At 34.8% G+C, this 15,396-nt stretch overlaps 2 protein-coding genes across 2 annotated transcripts; one reads left to right on the top strand and one right to left on the bottom strand.

The window, feature by feature from the left end:
- Positions 1-204: 204 nt before the first annotated feature.
- On the bottom strand, positions 205-4,324 carry LOC126777102 (S-adenosylmethionine mitochondrial carrier protein-like). The gene is made up of 6 exons (XM_050499995.1): positions 4,033-4,324; positions 3,429-3,549; positions 2,568-2,713; positions 1,507-1,605; positions 888-1,043; positions 205-805 (listed from the first exon to the last, which is right to left on the bottom strand). The coding sequence occupies exons 1-6, from the start codon at positions 4,084-4,086 to the stop codon at positions 530-532; spliced, it is 852 nt and encodes a 283-aa protein (XP_050355952.1). The 5' UTR covers positions 4,087-4,324; the 3' UTR covers positions 205-529.
- Positions 4,325-5,263: 939 nt separating this feature from the next.
- On the top strand, positions 5,264-14,479 carry LOC126777065 (cilia- and flagella-associated protein 45-like). The gene is made up of 12 exons (XM_050499926.1): positions 5,264-5,402; positions 6,069-6,261; positions 6,527-6,725; positions 6,827-6,962; positions 7,299-7,434; positions 8,353-8,488; positions 9,157-9,335; positions 10,221-10,370; positions 10,602-10,706; positions 12,190-12,269; positions 12,631-12,727; positions 13,544-14,479. Exons 1-12 carry the CDS (start codon positions 5,317-5,319, stop codon positions 13,622-13,624), a joined length of 1,578 nt encoding a protein of 525 aa, XP_050355883.1. The 5' UTR covers positions 5,264-5,316; the 3' UTR covers positions 13,625-14,479.
- The last annotated feature ends 917 nt before the right edge of the window (positions 14,480-15,396 follow it).

Raw genomic sequence — 15,396 nt, 5'->3', positions numbered from 1 at the left:
ATTTGTAATCGTGATCATCATGAATTATTACAATCATCGCAAAATACGGTACTTGATAGTTGTTCAATGACATCTGTCACAGGACTCGTGCTATATTTTACCAACAATAATCTAATTACAGTTCCCAAGTCTAAAAACAGCGATTTGGGAAATAAAAAGGATAAAACGTACCATTTAAATATAAATAATAGACCAACTTGTTTCAACATTTTTTAATAAATATTTATAAACTTTAACGATGAAATCTACGTACATATAATTTATATAATCTGTAATTAATTTACGACATCACGTGACGTTTGACGACGAGCGGCCGCGACCTTGTCTAATGTGACATTAAATGCGCCTTACATTAAAACAATAGCAAAGTTGTAAAAATACCCATTTTTGTTATTTATCATAATGCAACCTAAATATAGTATTTAACAAATACTTTTGTATAGGAAAATCTCTGTTGACTTTATTATTAAAACTGCAATATGCAATTATAAAACTGTTCGTTCATGTGTCTGTGAGCATGTCCCATATACTATCTGTCAAAATACTTTTCGAAGACAGTCTTCGAATGGTCATAGATGCCGAAGAAGACGAACCCCCCCACCATGAAGGCCGTCATGCGCGGCGCGACGCCGGCGAACAGGCCACGCAGACCGGCCTGCAGGTAGATGTCGGCCAGCACGGGCCGGATGCGCACCTTGCGTGTGGCGGCGTAGTCTTCCGCCAGCATGATGCGCGTCTTGGCGAGGTCGAGCGGGGTGGTGGCCGCCGCCGCCAGCGCGCCCGCCACCGACCCGCTCAGCCCGCTCTGGAGTGTAATAATAATAATGTGTATTCAACCGAGGCAATTTGAATAATTATTGTGTATTATTATTCAGAAACATGAATACCTGAAAACTTGTAATCTGCCCATCGTTCCTATCTTTGATGAAGGTTTTGAACAGCTCCCACAGCGGCAACTCAATGAAACTGAACGGCAAGTCTCTCACAACGGTCGACAAGAAGCCACGGTATACCCCATTACGGAAGCCGTCAGTGCGAAACGCCTGAAATAAAAACATAACCTTACTTTATAGAAATGCCGACAGGACACGCGAGTAGAAATTTCCAGAGTACGGACTACTACTGTGAATTTAATTTTTTGATAGAAAAACCTAGTAATATTTTTCGGTTTTTTTTGGTTCATAACCTAGTCTAGGAACCTAGTACCAGGGTGCGGCTTTATAATTTGGCCACTAGACTGCCTTATCAATGTGATAACAATGTGTAGATGAAGTGAAGTGTAGATGGTTTCCCTGGTTTGATTTGGCATTCTTAGTACTACGACAAAGCGAGTTTAGGGGGGGGCAGGGGATGAGAGATTCTCGGTTCAAGGGCGAGTGTACAACTGGCTTTACAATACCCATAGTCCATCATCTATAGGACTTAACTAAGAATTGGTCCGTGCTCCATTTGCATATTTGCCTTTCTTAAATAAAAATAAATAAAGTGTACAATGAAAGTACATACATGCACAAGTATCCGGATGCTGCTTCTCTTCTCAGAGCCGGTGTATGTTTGCTTCCTTTGTTTTGCTATCTCAGTTGGTACTCTGATTATACAGGCTAACTGAAATAAGTCGAATTACAATCGTTATTATTATATTATACAACTTTGAAATAGAGACGAATAATAAATTATATGTGACGAGCCGGTTGGTGTGGTTGGTGGATGCTTGCCTTTCACGCTGAAGGTTGTGGGTTCGATTCCCACCCAGGACAGATATTCGTGTCCATGAACATGTCTGTTTGTCCTGAGTCCGAGTGTAATTATCTATAAAAGTATGTATTTACAAAAGAAAAATAGTATATAGCACAAGCTTTGTACAAGCTTAATTTGGGATCAGATGGCCGTGTGTGAAAAATGTCTTAGGATATTATTATATTATATATATTGTATACACAAGGTACATAACATTTAGTTCCCATGATGGAGGCATTGGCGATGTTAGAGAATGTCCATATCTAAAGTGCCAATGCCTATAGGCGCTGGTGACCACTTCCCATCAGGGCATTATTACTACCAGTCAGTCTACTGCCAGTCTGCAGTATTTTTTCAATGAATAAAAATTTTTTTAAGATAAAGTAAAATAAGTCATATATTATATACTATTTAATCCTATCAAATTATACAGACTAACAACCCTAACACCCTAAGTGAAAATTATAATAATAATAATGTCCTCCAGACCGATTTCGGCCACGGCGGCTAATCTCAACTGATTGAGTGATTAGCCAACTGCGCACAAGTGTGTGCACAAACACAGGTGCACTCTCTATTCCCTAACTCTCATAATCCGTAGGGACGGCGATCCGACACGACCGGAAAGAGTTCAGGCGCAGGACCAAAGGCTTTACGTGCTTTCCGAGGAGTGTACACACTTCCAACTTCCAGACTCCGGGCCCAAAAAACCCAATAACTTTTTTTATTGGTCCGACCTGGAAATTGAATCGAGGACCTCCGGGCCTGCGGCCTTACATCAAGCCACTAGACCAACAAGGCAGTCAAGTGAAAATTATAATATATATTACCACTTCTCCGACACTAGCTGCCAACATATGCACAAGTGAAGCGTACTGCGTCTTCACCATCGGTTCAAATGCTTTCTTAGTTGTCTCATATGACATGAAAAATAAAGAAGTAGTTGGTATAGATGTTGTTGCCACAGTGAGTAAGCCTGTAACATACCAAACATTCGTTAATTTATTTAAAATTGAAATGAGTGAATATGAAGTTACTTATATTAAATATTTTGGATACAATTAATTCTGTGATTGTAAATAAGCAGCGTGGTGGAATAAGAAGGTTTGGACCTTCTTCTCAAAAGGGAGAGGAGGCCTTAGCCCAGCAGTGGGACATTAACAGGCTGTTACTGTTAAATAAGTATAAGCTATTTGTAATTATGTTACAAGTTATAAGTAAAAATGTCCCATCTGATTCTTAAACAAACACTGCAAGTTTAAACCCAAGCAAGTACAACTGAATTTTCATGTGCTTTATTAATACAATGATAAACTGCTATAATGTTGTATTCAGAATTGTGTAAAAACAAGACTCTTAAACAGCCGGACTTTAAAAATTATCCCTAACTTAAGTGTATCTCCAGCAAATAAAAATTTACTATTAATAGATTTTAATACAAGTAATTAAGTTATCTGTGCTTTGCCCCACCTCGGGTCTTATACTAAGAAAAATATAATTAAATCAGCTTGTATACTATATGCAATTCGCATACAAGCTATATATTATTGTGTAAAAACTATACTCTTTTAAACAAGAAATCTGAATAAATATTCCCCTAATAAAAAAGGTCTGCTTCACATTTAAAAAAAGAATTATCTTTATTCTATTATTAAAATCATGATATAAACATAACTGATAGTAATAATAACCTCTATATACTCCAGAGAAACCGCCAGCTTTATAGAATCCTTGCTGGCTCTGTAACCGAGTTTTGAGCGTGTCCAATGGATACAGGGTAATGTCTACTGAAACACCGGCTATGGCTCCCGCCTGAAAGTAATACAATATGTTTTATTTTTGTTAATATTCTTAATTTAAATTATATGGAGTTATAGTAATAATTGTACCAGAGTATGCAAATATAGACTTCTCTTTGAGCAGTCTTTTTTAGACAATCTATCATAAAAACTGGCCTGTATAACTTCAATTTTTTTTTTCTAAGCATTGGAGATTTCTAAGCATTGTTTGTTCATTTTACAGCAAAATTATGATATATAATACATTTTACATAGGCAGATTGCATAAGATATAAATTATATTAAAGTTATCGTAATTGTGTATTAATATGCACAATTTCATATATTCATAATTACATTAACAGATTTTTACGAATCAACGAAATATAAAGACCAAATGAAATTTTCATAACATTAGTTCTACTTATTTATATTAAATATCAAACCAAAAACGTGATTTGTGATAAACATCTGAGAATTAATATTTATTTAATATTTTCATGTAAACCTTACTTACAAATAATGGCGCGAAATAAGACTTTCCATGTGGTTTTTTTTCTTTATTTTCCATGGCACTGAATTAGTATCACTTTAAATTTTAATATTTATTATAGACAATAGAAAAATAACCTATTTCATAGTTATGCAATAAATATCACTCTATCTTCACCATGTCGTCTTTAGTAAATTTATGTCAAGTAAATAAGTAAACCATTTCGCTAAATTAACCGAATAACTAAATGAGTTTTATATTTACTTTTATACATTTTTAAAGGTAACTGATAACACAGCGTTAGTGTTGCACTTAAACGTCAATAGTCATAACATCAAGTATCGACAGATGATAACTTATCGATGCTATTCTGAAAATGGTAATATTAATCGAACAATACAATCAGCAACAAAATATTAAAACCTACATAGATATGTAGTCGATACCGGTTATTTCTACGTCATTTATTGAATTGAGATTTTTTTGTTGATGTTTAAATATTGTAAGCTGTATACAAAGTTATAAAAAAAATATATATAAAACTTTTATTAACGTGCCTTGAGAAAAATCTGGTATTTGTGCTATGCTATGGCGGTAAACGAAATGACGGTCTCTTATACTACCATGCTGCCTCTAAAACGCTCTGTATTCCCATGGGTGTGCGATATACCATATACTTCAATGCTATATATTATAATAATACTAAGTGTAAATAAAGAAAATCATAAACGTCTATATTTTGTTTTGGTTTTATATATTATGCTCCATATTTATTCATTTATTGGTTTTATTCAATATGAGTGAACACATTATTAAAATGTTATCTTATAATGAAAAAAAAAAAACATTTCAATTTCAATCGACGAATCCTTAATCATAACTACACTAGTGTGCATAGGTATATTTACTTTTTTTATAACTGTCATTAAAAAATATGTCAAGTACCTATATAATTTATTCATCTTGAATTTAATTAAAAAAAAAATAGGTACAGATGATTAATTTTACGGTTAATATCTTATATTTAAAATAAAAATGATTGAGGTTTTGAATTTGAACAATAGCGTCTGAGACTAAGCAACTGCTGAATATAACAATTTAATAAAATAATTAAGTTAGGATAACTTAACCTTTATCGTTGTTTTTTTTTATTAACAGTTTAAGGATTTTTTTGCATAGATACAGATGCTTTATCGATAAGTGAAATAAGAACAAAATAAAACGTTTTGTTTCCACGCAACGACCATACATTTAAGTCACGAAGACGTGTTGGATTATTTAATTTTTGATATTTGTTTAATTTACAATATGCCAAAAGCATTGAAAAATTTTCATGAAAATATTAAATATCATTCTATAAGTAAAGGCGAACCGGGCTGTTATCAATTACACAGGTAAAATATATCATTAAAATTATAAAACATTGAATTAATAGAAAAAGGTATAACATTAATTTAGTAGATACATAATAGATTATATTTGAAAATAAGTACATTAATTACAAAAAAGGAAGCAATAACATTTATAAATGAATTGGTGCTTTTAAAAATCTCAATTATTGTAACCCTGTATTTTAATGGTGTGGAAACTGCGGAAAATCGATTTCTACGGATATTCTGAAAAAGTACAAAAATGTAAACAATTATGGTCACATGACTTACTTTCTAACAAGTAAATGGTTATTATAATAAATAATCGGTCATAAAGAATCTTTTTAATTTAAACTTAACTTTTAATTTAAATAAAAACAAATAGCAGTTTGTAATAACCCACGGCTGGGCCACTCTTCTCGAGGAGGTAGGAGCTTGTTCCGCAACGCTGTAATGTGGATTGATGGATACATATGACAGAATACATTCATTTTTTCAGAATTCCAACACATTCATTTCTTTACTGTTTCCCTTCACCGGTGAGAACGAGATAGGTATATAAAGCACACAAGAGCCTGTTTTGAGCCCAACATTTCCAGTTAAGATTTGCCCGTACTAGCCCCTGGGCCATTTCGATTGTAAATATATTTAATAAAATATCATGATATTAATTTAACTTTATGTCATCAGGCCATCGGAATGTCGCCTCAAGTTCCCAATCACCAAGCGTCCGATCCACAAATGCGAGCACCCAAAACACGAATATACACTTGTTCCTCAGCTCGGAGGCTGGAGGACTCTGCTGATTCCGAAGACTTCACCGAACTTCTACCCAGCTGTTATGAAGAAGAGTGAATATGAAAGATTTAAGAAACAGGCTAAAGTTTGTTTTAATAAAATAATTTATTCAAGCAGTTCTGAATCTTCATTCTGCAAGATTAAATGTAATGTAAAGCTCTCACCGGTTCGGAATGTAGATTATACCGAGAAGAAACTTAGTAATTATTCTATTTCATCAAACAGATATTGTCTTTATTTCAATTAACATCTTATTACAAGAAATATTTAAATACACAGTGACAATTAAAAGCTAAGTTAAGTGTCTATGTCTATGTCTAAATATAATTGAACTATTTTTCGCACACCAGATAGTAACCCAAGAAGAGCAAATCCAAGCTATGCACGATCAAGAAGCGGCGATCCAGAAAGCGGCCAAGGAGTCCGAGGAAAGGAAACAAAGACTGAAGGAACAGCTCAAGCCACAGCCTGGTGCAGAAGCCTCCGGTGCCACAGACCCTGAGCTGGAGGGGCCTGATCAAGCCGCTCATACATTAACAAGAGCTGAAAGTAAGTATTAGTTATAGTAGTGAATTAAAGATACCATGAAATACGCCATAGTTTCCTATACCGACGAAATATTTTTTCAATTTAAAATATGTTGTCCATAGTTCTTCGGGCAAATAATTACCAAGGGCCAAGGTTATGCAATCGCATCATACTCGCTTCAAAGTGTCATGCGATCCGTGACGCGCAGATTGCTGAAAGAGATCTCGTCAAGAAGGAACTCGATGAGGAAGAACGAAGGTGAACAAGCTTGAAATGATAGTATAGCAATATATAGCAATCACCTATTATGTATTTTATATCGATGATAGTTCAGACCAGTCTGGGGTTCAACCAACCATTCAGTTATTCTACTGGCAAATATCAATACTTAGTATTGGTGTTTGAAAGGTCAATGAGATGAACAAGTGATGTAAGACCCCATGGTCTCATGGTTTCATGGAGTGCGTTGACTACGGCTGCTAACATTTAAATAAAAATTCGTCTTAAGTTAAATAAACAATTACCTTACAAAAGACCAGTTTTTATTCATAAATTATTTAGATTTTAATGATACTAGTTTTTTTTTAAATTAAGACTGGACGCAATAATGGAAGAGAATCGACTGGCTGCTGTCCGTCGAGCTGAGGAAGACGAAGAAAGAAGACATCAACTCCGCTTGCAAAATCTAGCAGCCTTGAAGGAGCAGATCAAAGCACATGAGACTTCTAAGGTTAGAAATATTATCCACCATTTAGATCTTGTGTGTATCTGTGGAACCAAGTACCACCGGCGACTTTTCCAAACCGACATTGAAATTTCAACCTCAAGAAAAGAGCCCACTCATTCCTTAATGACCGGCAACGCACCTTCAAGCCCTCCGGTGTTGCAGGTGTCCATGGGCGGTGGTAGTCACTTTCCATCAGGTGAGCTGCCTTCCCGTTTACCCCCCTTTTAAATAAAAAATCTTAATATCTCCTCAAATAAATATTTAGAAGGATAGTGGGTATATAATAAAACTTCTTCGTGATATGCAATAGAATCGAGTGGAATGTGAAATAAATGTTGCTACAAATATATGTTTGTTTAAGTTGTTATGTTTGTTAAGCCGAGATGGCCCAGTGGTAAGAGCGCGTGAATCTTAACCGATGATCAGGGGTTCAAACCCGGGCAAGTATTACTGAATTTTCGTGTGCTTAATTTGTGATTATAATTCATCTCGTGCTTTACGGTGAAGAAAAACATCGTGAGGAAACCTGCATGAGTCTAATTTCACTGAAATTCTGTCTTCCTTCTCTTCTTCTCTTCAAAAAGGGAGAGTAGGCCTTAGACCAGCAGTGGGATATTCACAGGCTGTTACTGAAATATATGTTTGTAATTTTGTATAATTCATTTCGAAACCAGTGACAGTCCGCCGATTGAGGTTGAATTAAGCATTTTAGAGATAATTTTACGATAACAGTACAATTTAGTGTACTACGTAATGTTATTCATTACAAATGGCTCAGTTTATATCATACTTATGTATACAATTTAAATATTATTTATATAAACCATTATGAGGATACAGTCCTATTTTAACATTAAAGCAACTAAAATTTTCGTTATTCCGAAAGTTATTTAAAATATATATATATATATTTTATAATAGATAATGGAAGCTGAACGCATAGAAGAGGAAAGCATTAGAGTGAACCAAGCGAACATTGCGATGCAAATCGATGAAGCGCAAAAACTCAAAGAGAAGCAAGGGAGACAGGCCAAGCTTAAGGAAATTCTAGATCAAGGTGAAAGTTCTACAAAACTAACACCGTAGCACTCCTTTACAAAGGTCTTTTGCTGAGAAGAATCCTCTCTCCCAACGTTGACGACTTGCTACCTCGAGGATCGGTCTCACAGAAGGCCTGCGTAGTAAGGGCCTGCGGATTCTGCTAAATTGAAGTCCATTGCCAGACCATGTGACAGAATTTTATCCAGAACTTTAAGCAGATTATCAAGTGAACCATCTGATGTTAAGTGGTCACTGCAGTCCAAAGACATGAAGCATCCCTTACCGGTGTATCTCTGCGCCAACAATTCGGGAACTAACAATAAGTTATGTCCATTGTGAGTGTACTTATAATGGCACACTCACCCTACATATTATAGTGCACTAATATTTTCGCAAACACAGATGCACTCTCATAATCCGATGGGATGACAAATCCGACACGACTGGATAGATTTCAGGCGCAAAGTCAACTACCTTACGTGCTTTCTGAAGCAAGTAAGTGTCCACACTTCCAACTTCCAGACATTGGGAAGCACTTTAGAATTTTTCGATAAATAATCCCAGTAACTTTTAATCGGCACAACCCAGGGTTCGAACCCAGTACCAACAAGGCAGCAAGGCAGGCGTTTGTAAATACAAATCTATTAATATTTAATTAATTATATCTAATACTTTTACGTAAAGGCAACTCGGAACTGCTCTACTACAAACAGCTCCAGAACGAGGAAGAACGGATTATGGATCTGCGCATCGCGAACTTTCTTAAACAGAAACAAGAGCGCGAAGCGAAGAACAGGGCAGAAGCGGAGGCTGTTAAAGCGGCCAAGCAAAAAGGAATCGACCATATCGCCAAGGCACAAAAGGTAAAATTATTTGCAGGTTTACAAAATGTCTTGCAATTTTCTTACCAAAAAATAACAGTATCTACAATCTATTCTATTCTAGCACGTTAGCAATCTATTCTAGCACGTTAAGTTTCTAGTTTCCTTGAAGCGTTTCAAGCGGATCACCTAAATTTCGACTGTATCAACCTTTACACAATCCATTCACAATTTTTCGGTATTTATTTTGCAAAAAAACAAAATCAAAACACTTTATTCAACGTTAGAATTATCTACATTATTGCAACATGACATTTATACCTTCATATTACTTGTTGCTGTTAGGCGCTCCGGCACAAGCCGTACTGATACATAGTCTAATGGCGAATTATCAAATAAAATATATTCTGACTGCCTCGTTGGTCTAATGGTACGTAATGTAAGGCCGCAGACCTGAAGGTCCTGGGTTCAATGCCCAGGTCTGGTCAATAAAAAGTTATTGGGGTTTTCTGTCAGAAAAATCTCAGTAGCAGCCCGGAGTCTGGAAGTTGAAAGTGTGGACACTCCCGTGCCTCGGAACGCACGTATAGCCGTTGATCCTGCGCCTGAACTCTTTCCGGTCGTGTCGGATTGCCATCGGACTATGAGATATATGACTATGTCTGCGCATACACTTTTGCACAATAATATCTCGTGCGTAGTTGGCTAATCTCTCTTGAGATTGGCCGCCGTAGCCAAAATCGGTCTGTAGGACATTATTATTATTAATATATATATATATACTATAATATATAATCAAAACAATAATCATTATGATACATTATTATCACAACTATATATCTAGGTTATATATAACATTGAGGTAACTTCACTAACTTACTATTAATATACTTACACCTACGTTAACTCGAGCTTATGTTGCTGTAGGCGGAACAAGAACTCAAAGAGGAGTTAGAACGAATCCGCAATCTGAAGATCCAAGAAGACGTGGAACGTGAATACAGACGGAAGGAACGGGAGGCTGCCATCAAGAGAAACAGGGAGATGAAGAGGCTGCATGAAGCGAGAGTCCAACAGGTGATGAAATTATACTTTTAACACATAACTTTGTGCTATTTTATTCTTATTAATTCTTTACTTTATAGACAAATGCATCACAAATTTAAATATTATATACGAATATGTTATAAAAACAGCGCAGGACATATAAACAATATATTCGTTCACTCATATAACCTCTGACTGTAATACGTTGAAAATACCTTATATATTCAATGATACGTAAAAAATATTTATTTCCGTTTACAGATTACCGATATTCATCGTTTAATCGCAAGAGAGATAGCCAAAGACGAGCAGAGCTTCAACAACGCGGCTCGACAGAACGAGGAGTTCATACGCAAAGAGAAAGAGGTATCCATTCCATGAAATAAGACAGCCAACCAAATGTATCGATATAGCTCAAAGGATTGAATAAGCCGAAGTGGAAGGCTGGTCACATGTGTCACAGAACCGACAACCGTTGGAGTAACGTCCAAAATACAGTATAGTTATAAGGCTATGGCTTTACTTGATTTTCAAGGCACGGATAACACTAGTAGTGATTCCTTACTCCAGGCTGTTACTTAGATTTTTTACCGGATAAACCTAATCACTTTATATTTTTAATATTGACGGCCGAACCACCTGATGGTAGTGGTCACCGTCGCCCTTAATGGCCACTGTAAAAAACTTTAACAACTTAGTTGTAACTGTTATGTCTCTTGTGCCTGTATTTACACCAGGGTCGAGTGACCCTTCAAACCGGAACACAACAATAATAAGTATTGCTGTTTGGCGTTAGAATAGGTATATGTTATCAGAATATATTTATTATTTACTAGCTGACCCGTGCCCACTTCGTTGGGCGGTAAACATTTTTACTTGTCATCGATTGGCCGAACATTAGTAAAATTGTCGCGCGTATTTGATATTTAAAATTATCTCTTAAACTTTGCAACCAAAAAAAAAAAACTGTAAAAATGAATTATATCTAAATAAAATTTCCTTGGTAATAAAGAAGTTTTGTTTTTCAATATATTGACGTATATGAAAAAACCGTCTAATAGAAATATCACTTAATACATTACGACACGATCGCGGTACCTATGTCGTATTATCTCTTTAACCATTTGTCCAAATTATATGCAGTAACAGGGAAAAGTCTTTTGTTTTAAAAGCTTGAGACGATTTTATTTTTTTGAAGTTTACTTATTTTTATAATAATTCATAATTGTTTATAATATGACCAATAAACAAGACCTAACGATTTAAATATTTTTTTTTAATTTAAAAAACAACTTTTTGTGACTTAAATATAAAAGTTAGACATATGCTGTTGCTGACTTTTTTGTAGGTATTATCAAGTTCTAAAACTTTTCTCTAGAACTCAATCATATATCTCTCATCGTTAATTCAGTGATCGTAAGAAACGTTGTCGTTCGATCGTTTTTTCTCTGACTTACTTTGCAAATCCCACTACCCCGAAAGCCTTCATTTCGGGTTAATATATAGCCATAGCAATATATAGCATATCACAAATGATGAGGCTTTCTATTGGTAAAAGAATTTTCAAAATCGGTTCAGTAGATCCGGAGATTACCCCCTACAACCTCACAAACTTTACCTCTTTATGATATTAGAATAGATTAATCTTTTATAGCACACAATTTACAAACATATAAAAGAACAAGTAGTACATGTAGTACGCAAAGGCGGCCTTATCACTTACAGTGATCTCTTCCAGACAACGTCTGTAAAGAGAAATATATATATTATAGGCAATCCATTTATACAACAATAATGGTCCGTGTGCGTTAAGCTGTTGGCGCTAAAATGGTCGCTTATATGGTTACAGTTGGAAGACAAACGCAAGGCGCGCATTGAACAACATCGTCAGGAAATTATGAAACAAATCAACGACAAGGAACGTGCTCGGTAATTAAAGCACACATAATAATAATAATGTCCTCCAGACCGATTTTGGCCACGGCTGCCAATCTCAAGAGATTAGCAAACTGCGCAGGACATACTATAGTGCACAAGTGTGTGCGCAAACACAGGTGCACTCTCTATTCCCTAACTCTCATAATCCGATGGGACGGCAATCCGACACGACCGGAAAGAGTTCAGGCGCAGGACCAACGTCTTTACGTGTTTTCCGAAGCACGAAGGTGTACACACTTCCAGACACCAGGTTGCTACTGAGAATTTTCGACAGAAAATCCCAATAACTACTTAAATACAAAACCTTTCTTAATTATAATGTTATTAATATTCTAATTATATTTATTTTTAGTGCCGAACTTCGTGAAAAAATTCACAATGAAGGCGTCGCCTTACGCATGGAGCAGGAGCAACAAGAAAAGTACGAGAGAAGGGTCATCAAGCAGAAGGTAAGATTGTATTTATAATCATCAAACAACTTGGATATATGGCAAGTGTTTATTTTATTTAAAAAATCATTAATTCATAGTGTCAAAAAACTGTAAAATTTATGCTTACCTTTACAATAATTAACATTTACACAATTATTTTGAGGCAAATAAACTATAATATTTCACTGGTGGTAGAGCTTTGTGCAAGCTCGTCTGGGTAGGTACCACACGCTCATCAGATATTCTACCGCAAAACAGCAGTACTTGGTATTGTTGTGTTCCGGTTTGAAGGGTGAGTGAGCCAGTGTAATTACAGGCACAAGGGACATAATATCTTAGTTCCCAAGGTCGGTGGCGCATTGATGATGTAAGCTATGGTTAACATTTCTTACAATGCCAATGTCTGGTCCAAAGGTGACCAATTACCATCAAGTGGCCCATATGCTCGTCCGCCTTCCTATTCTATAAAAAAAAAATTATATTACATTAACTTGCATTCTGCATGTTAAAGTCACGGTTAACAACCGTATATATATACATAGAATACAGACTATATAACATTTTAATAAATTAAACAAAACTGAACTTATAGAAAAATATATAATTTATTGTTACATTAATCATATAACTATAAAATACAGAAAATTTATTTAGATATGTACTTTCTCATTTAATTATATAGGTATTATTATTCTTGTAAATTTTCATTTTTTTTTTAAACAATCTATTGTAGATTCTTATAAATTTGTCTTCATAGACATTAGCGTTGGTGTGTTGCCTAGTTAAATAATTCTTATATTGATGTTATTTTAAAACACTTATCGTTAATCTTAGGTGGCGGATATGAGACAACAGAAAGTTTCTGAGAAGTATGTAAAGGAAGTGGAACAGACGCTCGGCAAACATGGATACTGATCATCATTTTAATTTTTTTCTGCTAACGCGTGTGACACTGCTTAATGACATTATCTAGATTCTAGAAGGTTCGTTAGGGTTAGCATTATAATATAACGACATTTAATCTATAAAAAAATATTTAAAATCACTATTTAACGGCTGCAAAAAATTCTGTAAATTATTCCGAAACATATTTAGGTCGATTTGAGGGTAAAATATTGATACCTACTTGTATCATGCGTAGATCGCGTCACATACTCAGATTTTACTTTTATAGTCTAATCACAGAGCACATAACCATTGATGGCTTTATATTGTCATATTGACACAATAGGCTAGATAGGACCACAGAGTACATACGAACTACGGTATAACAAAATGGCAGAATTCGGGATTTAGTGTTATCGATTACTATAAGCATTCGTTCGGCGGCTATTATGACGTATTCTACACCTAAATCCTATTTCAACATTAACCTACGGTTTGCACTTTGTAGCTTCTATGCAACTTTTGTTTACAAATAAGTTACATCGTTCTATTCGAAATATGTAAACTATGCCTAATTAATGCTCTCGTTCACACTTGTAGTATTAAAATATCTCTTCTGGTCCATTGAAATTAGTTCATAGATAGATAGAATATTTCATTGAACTTGGGATGAGAGCGTTCGGTATCGCATTATGTCTTCTAAAGCTACGACTCAGTCGGGGACAACCAGACAAAATACATTTGCACTCGTGAGCCGAGCGCGTGGCATCCAGTGTTAACTTATTATCCACAAAATTATCCTCAAAATAAAAATACTCAACAAAGCAATTATGTTAAATTAGTATGTATCTAATTTATTTATATTTGATTTATAAATTTGAATAAGGAATTGTGTAAAATAAATGATAATACTATACAAAATGTGACTTTATTATTTCAACTTTGATACAAATGACAGATTTATTGGCAGAAAAACTGACATTACAAACTTATATTGTACTGAATTATAAGGCGAAGGTATCATCGTTATCCGCCAAATTACAATAATTTATAGAAATAGTAAATACTTTTTGATAAATATCAAAATACTAATTGAGCAGTCGTATTTATATCCAATTAAGATTTATGACATAAAAATGCGATAATCCTATCCTAGTGTCAATAATTAAAAATAATTTTTTTTTTAATGAAATAATTCAAAAGGTATATTACAAAACTAATAGACAACACACAACTACGGCCATAACATTAAAAATTAACAAAACACAACACACAACATTCATATAATTAACACACATTTGATAAAAAATCGAAATATTTTATAACTACCTTAAATAACTTAATTTTGTATATATGACATATATGTAGGTATTGTAATAATGCTAAATAAAGTACTCTCTATCTTGTCCACTACACAAAAGCCCTTACTGGTAGCGGATTATTGAAATCGACTAATATAGCAGGAATAAGCTCGAAAACCTTCTCCTCAAAAAGGGAGAAGAGGCCTTAGCCCAGCAGTGGGACATTCATAGGCTGTTACTAACCGACTGACAAATATACGATTCCTTTTCTATTATTTTGGCAATGGATATTGCTCTTGGGCCCTTGCGCAAATTTAGGTTATTTTTTTTAATACAGTGGAACCCCGGTAATCCGGCCCCTGTCTAATCTGGCACCCCCTGTAATCCGACATGGTCTATTATTTATTATTACATATTTTTATTGACAACTTACGATAGCTTAGTTTGAATTTGACTACATGTGATGATGATAACGGTGCGGTCTAGCGTGTGTTCATTGTT

This window comes from Nymphalis io, chromosome 22, assembly GCF_905147045.1.
Source record: "Nymphalis io chromosome 22, ilAglIoxx1.1, whole genome shotgun sequence".
NCBI classification, from domain to species: Eukaryota; Metazoa; Arthropoda; class Insecta; order Lepidoptera; family Nymphalidae; genus Nymphalis; species Nymphalis io.
This window is presented reverse-complemented; position numbering and strand designations above follow the sequence as displayed.

Bases quoted from the DNA above. Each gene is read 5' to 3' on its own strand.
- LOC126777102 (XM_050499995.1), bottom strand. From the start codon at position 4,086: ATGGAAAATAAAGAAAAAAAACCACATGGAAAGTCTTATTTCGCGCCA. The intron at 1,606-2,567 runs GTAATATATATT...GACTTATTTCAG, and splicing joins CAGCTAGTGTCGGAGAAGTG to TTAGCCTGTATAATCAGAGT. The intron at 806-887 runs GTATTCATGTTT...ATTACACTCCAG, and splicing joins GGCAGATTACAAGTTTTCAG to AGCGGGCTGAGCGGGTCGGT.
- LOC126777065 (XM_050499926.1), top strand. From the start codon at position 5,317: ATGCCAAAAGCATTGAAAAATTTTCATGAAAATATTAAATATCATTCT. The intron at 6,726-6,826 runs GTAAGTATTAGT...TGTTGTCCATAG, and splicing joins TACATTAACAAGAGCTGAAA to TTCTTCGGGCAAATAATTAC. The intron at 12,270-12,630 runs GTAATTAAAGCA...ATTTATTTTTAG, and splicing joins AACGACAAGGAACGTGCTCG to TGCCGAACTTCGTGAAAAAA.